Source organism: Aethalodelphis obliquidens, unplaced genomic scaffold (genome assembly GCF_003676395.1).
Source record: "Aethalodelphis obliquidens isolate GAN/ISIS:26980383/991018 unplaced genomic scaffold, ASM367639v1 scaffold108, whole genome shotgun sequence".
Classification (NCBI taxonomy): Eukaryota; Metazoa; Chordata; class Mammalia; order Artiodactyla; family Delphinidae; genus Aethalodelphis; species Aethalodelphis obliquidens.
In genome coordinates, this window is record NW_020838052.1 from 3,476,241 (window position 1) to 3,487,198 (window position 10,958).

The following is a 10,958-nucleotide window of genomic DNA, read 5'->3' on the forward strand; positions in this document are numbered from 1 at the left end:
ACATTAAAATGGATAAAATAGTGAATGCTATGTTGCATGAATTTTATCTCAATAATAATAAATAATAACAAAGAAACAAACAAAGGCCTGAATTTATGGTTTTAGAAGCCAAGATATTTTTTTGGTTCAGGATAATAGTGCCTGGAAGAGGACATGAAGGAACTTTAGCTTCTGGTAGTATTCTAGTTCTTGATCTGGGTAGTGGTTACATGGATGTACTCACTCTGTGAAAATTCATGTAGCTACATATTCTTATGATCTGTATGTAATATATGTTGTTTCAGTTAAAATATAAAAAACAATAAATTTTACAAATAAAATACTTCATAGACCCAGTTATGATTCAATATATGGTAGCTTAAAATTTAAAGCAAGGAATGATTAAAATATATAATGCAGTTTCAAAACAGATAACCTATAGTTTGTTATCTGAATGTTTACTGAATTCAACAATGCATCAATCTTGCAAAGTAAAATCAATAAAAATGAATTATCAACTTTAATGTCATGAATCAAATACTCACATTTAGTTTTAAAATACTTTTTCAACTATTTGGAGTAGAAATAGTTGAAAGCACCAAACACTAAAACGTCAAACATGTAAAATAAACAGCATCTAATTTGACCACATTTTGGCATTTCAATAGGCAAGCCTAAATTTGGAAAACTTTTCTCTTCACTTCTTACTATCCTCATGGAATTTCTGAAAGCCAGATAGTATTACATAGACAGATGACCAATGTTACAATAACATCTATTTGAAGGTTTTATATTGCTAACTGTAACTGGAAAATACTGGGTGTGTTTTTAAATCGCCATTGTGCTTTTATACAGATGTTGTAGACCAGAGACACTTAGGAAAAGCCAAAACACTTGGCTATAGAGAAAACTTATCTTCTTTTTTTGTTGTTTAAATTTTATTTTCATTTCTGTTTTGGGGAAGAATCCTTAACAATTTTTGCAAGTCCAGGTAACATTTTATCTTTGAGGAATTTTTTGCCCCAAAATAATCTAAGGTGAAGGACAACCAGAATCACTTTGCAAACAAGATCCTATGCAGCAAGTCTTTACAATATTCAGTAGATTTGGTACATAGATTTAGTAGTGAAAAGGACTATCCAATGTCTACTATAGATCCAGAAAACAAACTGGTAGTTGCCAGAGGGGAGGCAGGTGGGGGAACAGGTGAAACGGGTGAAGGGGATTAAGAGGTACAAACTTCCAGCTATAAGTCACGGGGATGTAATGCACAGCATAGTGAATATGGTCAATAATATTGTAACAACTTTGTATGGTGACAGATGATAACTAGACTTATTGTGGTAATCATTTCATAATGTATAAAAGTATCAAATCACTATGCCATACACCTGAAACCGACATTATATTGTTATGTCAAATATAATTCGATAAAAATTAAATATAAAACAAATCAATTTTTTAAGGTCTCATCTAAAGAAAGACTCAGTGCTGTATATGGAGTCTTCTAAAAGCAGACTATAATATGCTGTAAAATGTACAAGATTAATCAGTAAGATTGATAAATACAAAGTCTGATTTAATAACAGAAATGAATCTCTTTTTTCTCAATGAATTTGTCCTTCATTCCTTTCCATAAGCCCTCTCTGTTATTTAGGAAAGTAGTACATCTAGCCTAGGCTTCTCCAATTTTCAAGGTAGTCAAATTACTAAGGTTATAATTGCAAACACTTATTTAACAATGCTCCCAAGTCTTATTGCTTTCTAAGTACATAAACAATGACATACCCATGGGAAAGTGAATCTTCAAAGAAAAAAAATAGAAAAATAAGTTTTACTTAATCAACATTTTGGAAAGTGAGGCAAAAATAATAAATATGACATTTTTTTCTATTAGTATGTCATGGCCTCTGACGACACTTCTTATTGATATTATTGATAATTAACAAAAAAAATTTAGCTCTAAGAAGCACAGGAACGTAAGGTGACTTTAAGGGGCAAAAATGTTGCATTTATTTAGAAACACCAAGTGCTATGTTTGGCATTAATTAATTAATACCAACATGAATCAGGAGGAAAAGAATATCTGTCCAGAAGCACACATTCTAAAATTGGAACTAGCCTGGAATGAACTGCTGCTCTATTCACTGAGTCATTGCCTGAGGAATTTCCACTTCAGCTCTCTGTTTTGGCTAATTTCCCCACAAACAGATATGTGACCAGCTTCCTTCTTCCACATCCAGTGTAATGTAGTCTCACACTGCAGTTATATCCCTCCATTGTATTGTGTAAACAGGAAAGGGAAGTAGGTCCTGATAAAGATTAATAATTTCTTGGCTTCATTCCAAAGTGAGAATGCCTAGAGTTGAAATACCTTTGTTTTTGCTACCATTTGTAATTGCTTTGCATTGTGGAAATGTAGTGTTGCTTGTCACTAAAGAGAGTTTTATTTTGCTATGGTGGACTTTGTTCCCCTTTCCAAATATGTTAAGCTACTTATATTTTATTCATAATCTTAAATTCTTGTTTGATGACTAATCTGACCCTCACCACATAATTGGTGAATTCTCAGGGTTCACCATGCTAAATTCCAGTTCTCAGTCCTAAATATCACATGAAATTTATATACTCTTCTTTTCAACTAGTGTACCTATATGAAATAGTTACATTCAAATTAAAGTCCTTGTTTTTTATTTCAGAAAATTAAAATTTGCCATTATGTGTAATATAAGGAAAGGAAATTTTATTTATCTTAACACCATTTATTTATATTCTATAGTTTTCTCTTTCAAAATAACATATTTGTTTTATATGATCACTTTCATGTATAACACTACATCCAGGATTCCAATTTAGAATAAATAAAAATAAAGCATAATTTAAAAGTTATTTACCAAAGAATTTTGCTATAATTATTTAAGCTATCACTCAAATTTTTGTTTAAGTTTTAATTTAGGATAGTTTAATCTAACTGCTGTATGCCAGATTAAATTTTAGATTCTTAGAATTTTTGGAAATACTTTTGATAATCTGTGCATTGAATTTTTCCTTATCACGATTTTTAGTCCATACTCTAAGAATGACAGCTAATATTTAATCCTTTATTATTCCAAAATGTAACCATTTAGAACTTGATTATATATTATTTTTCATTGCTTGAGATTTTCTTTCTCTGTCTGGATAATAATGTTTGTGAGCATAACAACAGAAATTGTCAAATATGTGCTCAAAAATGTTTGTTTGAATGAATTGATAAAATATGCTTTTGTTTTAAACCTTATAGTATCTCACACAGAGTAGGCACTCAATAATTACCAGCTTCTTAATAAGCTGATAACAATACGAGATATTCCTAAGGGATTCACACTTTATTAGTGTTAAGAATCATTGTCTGGCTTTGTTTAAAATGATGAATTGTTTTCTGTAGGCCAAGTGTTTTTCAGGTCCATAAATGTCAGCAGAAAATTAGAATGAGATGAAGCCTTCTGTTGACAATGCAGGACAGCAAAATTCACCATCAAACAAAATGTAATTGTTAGGTAGTTATTTATGCTACTTATTTACTCTCTCACTCTTTCTTTGGACTCCATTCCTCCTGAGTTATCACCATTAGTGGTAAGAGTAACAAGAAAAAGGAGAAAATATGCTAGGGTATGTAAATAAGAGAGGATGTGATCCCTGTGACTGAGTTCCCACACCACATTAGTTAGTCACAGAGGGGATTATGAGTAAGGAGACCCAAGGATCACATGGAAGTTATTTTTGGACGATTCTAGCCCTATCACTTCCAATCTGAGAAAAATACAGGTAAAATTCAATTTTGCAGTTTATATTGAGGAACTATTGAAATTAATGACTAAGCAGCATCCCCCAAATTCTGGAGAAATGATTTATTATATTACTAAGTACCACATAAAACATCCGTTGAATATCCATAGTAGGGAAGAGAGTAGTAGTAAGAAAGAACTGTCAGACAAAGGTGACATAGCTCATTTTGATGCAGTGTATTCTGGGAGGATATTGTATGAGGTTGAAGAGGCCTGTAAGTACTCAAAGGCAAACAAGAATACAAACGTTGAATATAAATCTGAGAATACATGAGGGAGCCAAGGGAGATGAAATGGCACTCACTGTCTAGTGGTGTGTATAATCCACAATATGTATAGTTTATTCAGGGATAACTGATTTATCACTTCCCAATAAATTAAACATGGCCTGAACTAATTATCTTTCAATATATATTCCTGAAAAGACTTCAATACTCAACGTATTGTTCATGTTAAAGAAATGTAATTTTTAGTTTCAACAAAAAAAATCTTTAGAGTCATTTCTGATCTTCCTTTTTCTCATAAATGTTTCATATATTCAGTCAGTCACCAAGTTATATTTGTTTCTCCAATTTAGAGACATCTCCAATCTGTCCTTTTCTGCCACAACCCCAGTCCAAACCTTCATCACAGAACCCTGAAATTATTACAAGAGACTCCTAAATGATTTTCCCATCATCTCTCCTCATCAAATTCACATTGTACATGTCTACTATATTAAACTTTCTATATATTCATCATTTGACTTCTCTTCTTAAATATCTTCACTGACTCTTAACCATGTCCAGAATAAAGTCCTATCCACTGTGACTGGTTTTCTTAACTCTTCAGATTGGCTCCATATTGGCAGTCTAAGCCTAACACTTAGCACTTATCAAACAGGCGTCCTGCATTTGAGCTAGGTTGTCTTTCCGTGTTGTGTGGCCAATTCCATTTCAAATTCTTTCCTTGTGCTTTTTTTTTCCTGGCTGGAATTCACTATTCTCTTATCTATGTAACTAAATCTAACCATCCATTGAAGCATAGTTACTGCCCCTCCTTTCCCTCCAAGCCATTAAGTTAGTGTCTGAAAACATGCTTGCTGATATTGTTTAGATGTGAAATATTTAATTCCTATGTCCTCTCCAAAATTAAGAAGTAGCTCACATTTTATACCTCTTATCTACATCCCTAGTACTCTTCTACCTTGTATTTTTGTATATAGTCAGTAAATTAACTCAGAATATACAATGAGGTCCCTAGCTTAAAAATGGTTACCAAATCAAATCAGATTTGAAAAATATAAAAAATTCATTTGTAATGAGTGCTTTGCTTTTAATATATAGTTGTGGTCTGACAAAGTGCTTGATAACCTGTTCTCTAAATGTGCAAAACACATTTCACTTTCTAAAAAATTGCTAAACAAATCTTTTGTTCAAAAACATAAATTACATAAATTTCAGCTCAGCCTTATATTTCAATTATCACTATTATCAATATTTTGAATGAGCTGCATCTAAATTAGGTTTTATTATTACCGAATCATCAAATGGATCTGTTTGATATCAGTAATTACTAAGGGATTATGGATATTCCCAAACAGGCAATTAATCAATGCTTTATCTGGAATCAAGGAATAGTCATAAATACCCTTCTCTCATTTTTGCTGGATGGGAATATGAAGTATTTAATCCAGAGAAAAATGACCCTCATATTCTATCAAGTTTCACTTCTATTACTCAAGCCTTTCAATTATGTAATACTATAATGAGACCAGGGTAAAAATGTCAAAATAAAGGTATTTTAACTCATGATGAATATGTTCAAGAGTCCCCTGGATGCAAACCTTCCTGCAAAGTATTTTGTTACTGTGTTTTCAATTGGCAAAATTTTAATAAACCAAGGACTGAAGAAGCACAAAAAGCAAGTGAGATAACATTAAACCATACCCCATTTTTTTTAATGGCAAATTTATGCCAACACTAACAAAAATGTAACCATTATGTTTGTACTGATACTTTTGACTGTAATTTCATGCTATTTTCACCATCATGTTGGAAAAATGGTATTGAATGGGAAATCTTTTGAACAAATTGACTGAAAGAAACCATGTGGGCCCATAAATAATTACAAGATTTTTATCTTCAAGAAAAGTAAAATCTTTCCTTTGACAATTCCACAGAATAGAACAAAAGCATATTTTATGATTGTTTTTAATGAGGGATTGAAGAAACAAAATGACAGGATTTTTAAATATTTTTATGGTTATATATATTAACAGATGCTTAAGACCTGCATGTTCACCTGGGATTTCTGCATTCCTATCTGTAGGAAAAGAAGAATAACTTATTTAAGAGGACTTAACTAATGACAACACATTTCTAAAATGGGCTTAAAAATCCTTCCAAAATGCTGAGGGAGAACTGTTAAATGGTTACAAAAAATCACACTCTGACCATTTCTTTGGATTTCAAATTTATGTATACTTTTTGCTTTTTCACTGAATGAGTACAACCAATTTAAAAATTAGACAGTACAGATGCATTTCAAAATGGCAAATTATAAAGTGCACTGCCAAAGTGCTATGATTGTTATCGACAAATGTACATACAAACAGTACTGGATTAGAATATTTCACAGCAACTAATAGTGTTTGCCAGCCGAACTACGTTAAAAATTTTAGAAGAATAGAAGAACTACATGTCTCATAAAACCTTATATAAAACATTTCCATTATTATTTGATTCATATATAAACACACTGACCTCTAAATCCAGAAAATAATTTCTTAATGCACACTCAGACTTGCAGTAAATATTGGGACTGAAAAATGGGCCATGTCCTGAATGGCTGAGAGATGGTGACCATGAAAAAGGCTTACCTAATTAAAAAAAAAGAGAGAGATCATGGCAAGGAATGGAATGGACACGCTAGAGAATAGGTTGGAGAGGGAGCAGAGCTGGCAGAAGGTAAGAGACATATGTTAATGTGGAATGGAACAAGTGGTTATAAACAAAAGTCATCATGAAACTCAGAAGAGTAGAATGAAAGTTGATGTGCATACACACACACACACACAAGAGTTCCCAAGCAAGAGTTAGGTAAATTTTAATATGTCTTATAGTTGAAATTTTGCCATAACTATCTTAAAATATTGTGAAGATCAAATATAACAGTTGTGAAAGTGCTACATAAACTGTAAAATGCTATACTCAAGTAAGACAGACAATATTTACTCAAAATGCAAAGTAAAACTCTCATTCCAACTCTGGGAAAAGGCAAACAATGAGCTCTCCAGGGCACAGAGGGGAGAAAAACCTTACTCTGGCCTATTCCCAGATTTCCTTGGAACCACAGGCTCTCCGGTCACTCTATAGGATGGCTTTGAATGCAAGAGTAAAGACACTGGCAAAGTTGGCAAAGTCACAGAATAGTGTGGAGAAAAATCCTTAATCTGTGGAAGAAAGAGATTCCCTTTTCTGTTTCTTAACCTGCATAAAGCATTAGTGCCTGCACATGAGCATGGTGTTAAATTATGCTAATTTCTTTGAGGAAGGGAATAAGAGGGACAGGAAAGGTGTAAAAATTCACTAAAACAGCCAAAGTACAAAACATTTTTCTCTCCATACCTAACTACTAGGATACAAGAAGTCTACAATGCATCAGGTATGTGTAAATTAAAATAACAGCTTTACACCTAGGGAACTGAGGGTTAGTGAGAGGAAATGACTTAATAAGGCCACTTATTCAACACCACAAAGTCAGTATTTCTGAGCCTGAGTCTCATCAAATTACTGGGACTTTCCCCAACACAGCCTTCCATCAAAAAAAAAAAAAAAAAAAAAAAGAGGCTACAAAGATAAACAGGTAAAAAGAACCAACCCAGATTTTCAGCTTTCTTCTTTTTTAAGCTCACCACAAGATTTTAGAAATAGTTTAGCACTGTGTAAAATTTTCATTAAATTTTTAAAGTTAAACACCAGTTACATCTTCTCATATCATTAACTCTCAATGCATTTTTCATTACATTAGGAGCACATGCAATTGTTAATCATTTTAAAAGGTCTTAAAATTTTCAAGGAAGAGCACAAAATGATGAAAATAGAGCTGGAATGACCTTAGAAACAATCTATTCAAACCACTCATTTTATAAATAAGGCTCAGATAGGATAAGTGACTTGTTCAGGGTCACACAATCTGTCAGTTCCAGACTCAAGATCAGAATTTAAACCTCCAAACTTGTAGCCCAGGGCTCTGTTCTTTTTCAAACCTATAAGAAATGACTGCATTTAAACATTTAGTCCAGAATACTCTTAAAATTGAGTGTCATCAATAAAAGTAAGCCATGTGGCAAGGAATGGATAGAGTTTAGTTCATACCAAAAATGAGCTGCCAGTCACTGTGATAAGATCTGTTTCTTTCTGAGACCCATGGTTTCCTGCAGGATTGGAGAATGCAAACTGGGTTTCTTCCTCCTGTCCAAAGAAGTCAGAATCAGGATGTACGTTCCATTCCGTTTTGGTTGGCGGCAGTAGTTCTGAGACACTGTTTTCACAAAGGGTGCTCGAAGGAGTCAGAGCATCTGTGTCTACTGTTAGCTTACTGCTGGGGGTCAAAGCTTGGGGCTCTTGACTCGAGGTTTTCATAGTCAAAGAGCTCAGAGATCCTGAAGGCCCCACACTTAGACTTGAGACATCATCCGTATCTAAGGGACTCTGCTGAAAACCAGCGGCTGTCGTTCCAAAGAAGAGTGAGGTATCCAGACTTTGAGGAAGGTCACTGGTGGCCATCAAGGCCTGAGGGTCCACCGCCTGCCCTAAGGAATTATTATTATTATTAACAGGGAGGTTCCCTGCCAGAGTTGAGTTCACAGAAGCCACATCAATAGTCAAGATCCCAGAGTTCACCAATGCGGTGTCCAATACTGCAGCAGAACTATTACTGGGCACATCAGAGAAGAGAGACACAAGCTCTGCATCACCGAGGTCATTCTGCCCTTGGCTGGTAAGTTCACTGCTGGGCGTAAGAGAATTTGCAGCTCCTAGCTGAGCTAAGAGATCCTGGCGCAGGTTGTGCCTTTTGGCCATGTGGGTCTTCATGCTGTGCTTGGATGTGAAGAGTTTATTACAAGTGGAGACTGGGCATCGGCTTTTCCCAGTGTCCACATCCTGCAAGTGTTTCTTGGAGTGAATGTAGAGACTACTGCGAGCAGAGAACCTGGCACAGCAGCCTTCCACGGGGCACACAAAAGGCTTTGTGCCCAGGTGGGTTATGCTGTGGCCTTTCAGATGTTCGGCCCTCGTGAAAGATTTCCCACAGCCTTCTACAGGACACATGAACCTCCGGTCATCGTCGTGCTTCCTTTTGTGCCTAAGGAGTTTGGACATGCTGGTGAAGTTCCAGCCACAGCCCTCAAAGTCACAAAGGAAAGGTCTCTCACCAGTGTGGCTCCGAAGGTGAATTTTCAACCTACAAGCCTTGTCGTACTGTTTGCTGCAGCCAGGAAAGGAGCAGGAAAAGAGTTCCTGTTCCCTGAAGTGGGCGCGGTTATGGGAAAACAGGGCACTCACTGTGATAAACGTCTTCTTGCAGCCCGAAAATGCGCACTGGTAGGGTCTCTCAGGCTCGAAGTGGCTGCGCTGGTGGGCGCTGAGTTTGGCCTGCGTGGGGAAGGTCTCCTCACACACCTCGCATTTGAATGAGTTCTCCTGCTCATGGCCCTTCATGTGTGCTTTGAGGTTATACACCGTGGTGAAGCTCTTGCCACAGCCCTCTGCCGGGCAGCCAAAGGGCCTCAGTTTGTCGTGTGACTGCAGGTGCCTCTTGAGCTTGTACGAGGTGGTGAAGGTCCAGCCGCAACCGCCCAGGGGGCACTTGAAGGGCCGCTGGCCCTGGCTGCTGCTGTGCGTCAGCAGGTGCACCTTCAGTTGGTGCTTCTTGGCAAAGGTTTGTCCGCACTGCGCCTCAGGACACAGGTACAGCACCACGCCCTGGCCCGGGCCTAGCGGCCCGCGGGGACTCTCAGCAGCAACCGGGCCCTCCGCCTCCTCCTCGGGCGCTGGGGCGGGCGCGGGTTCGGCCCGCTCGGCCAGCAGGAGGTCGGGCAGCAGCTCGGGACAGTCCCCAGGCTGCGCGGCGTGCGGGATCCCCGCTTGCGGGGCGATCAGACCCCCGGGCTGCGGGGCAGGGGCGACCCCAGGCGCCCAGGTTGGCGGCGGGGGCGTGGCCAGGGTGAGGAAGCCGTTCTCGAAGCGCAACAGCAGGTTTTGTTTGTGAATGGTGACGGTGCCCGCGAAGGCCGCGGCGGGGCCCAGGACTGGGGCGGGAATCGGGGCCAGGGCCGGGACTGGGGCGCGGATAGCGGACAGGGAGCTGGGGCCCAGCGCAGGGCGGCCCTCGGGGTTCGCGCCGCTTTCGTGCCCATGGAACCGTGGGCCCAGCCCGGCCTCCTCCCTCCATAGGGGCCCTGCGGCCTGGCTGGCGCCCGTGGAATCTACGTCTCCACCCACCGGGTCCAGCAGTACGAAGAAGAAGTCATCGCCATCGTCGTCGTCGTCGTCGTCGCCGCCGCCGCCGCCGCCGCCGCCGCCGCCGCCGCCGCCGCCACCGCCGCCGCCGCCGCCGCCAGCGTGATCGGGCCTCGGCACCAACGGGCTAGGGCCCGGGCCCGGGGAGGCCGCGCGGGCCACCTCACGCTGCCGCCCGGGCCCGCCATCTTGGGGGCCCCGGAGCAGCAGGAGGCGGCGCGCGGGGGCCTGGCCGGCCCGCGGGTCAGGACCTCCGTGGATCCGGCCGCCGCCCCCGGGGCTGCCAGCGCCGCCGCCCTGTCGCGACCCGCGAGCCGGGAGCAGCCTCGGGATTTCCATCTCCGCGTCCATGAGGCTCCGCTGGAACCAGAATCGCGGAGGAGGTGCGACCCCGCCCCCTGCCGCGGGCCCGAACACGTTCCTGAAAGGAAAAAAAAAAAAAATGTGCAATGCGCAGAAACTGGCCCTATCAGATATAAAAGCGTGTTTAACGCCACCGTGATTTAAATATTCTGGTACTGGGTCTCTAGAACAGAATAGAAAGCCCAGGGGCAGAGCCTCGTATACATAAATAAGTTCCACAGTTAATATTAGTAGGAAATCAAGGAGGTTTTCCCAGATACAGGGGAAATGGTGCTGGAATGAA

At 39.5% G+C, this 10,958-nt stretch overlaps 1 protein-coding gene across 1 annotated transcript; it reads right to left on the reverse strand.

Annotated features, from left to right (window-relative positions):
- Positions 1-1,300: 1,300 nt before the first annotated feature.
- Positions 1,301-10,708, reverse strand: LOC113614910 (zinc finger X-linked protein ZXDB-like). The gene has a single exon (XM_027096767.1). The coding sequence runs from the start codon at positions 10,661-10,663 to the stop codon at positions 8,159-8,161; it is 2,505 nt and encodes an 834-aa protein (XP_026952568.1). The 5' UTR covers positions 10,664-10,708; the 3' UTR covers positions 1,301-8,158.
- Positions 10,709-10,958: the final 250 nt, after the last annotated feature.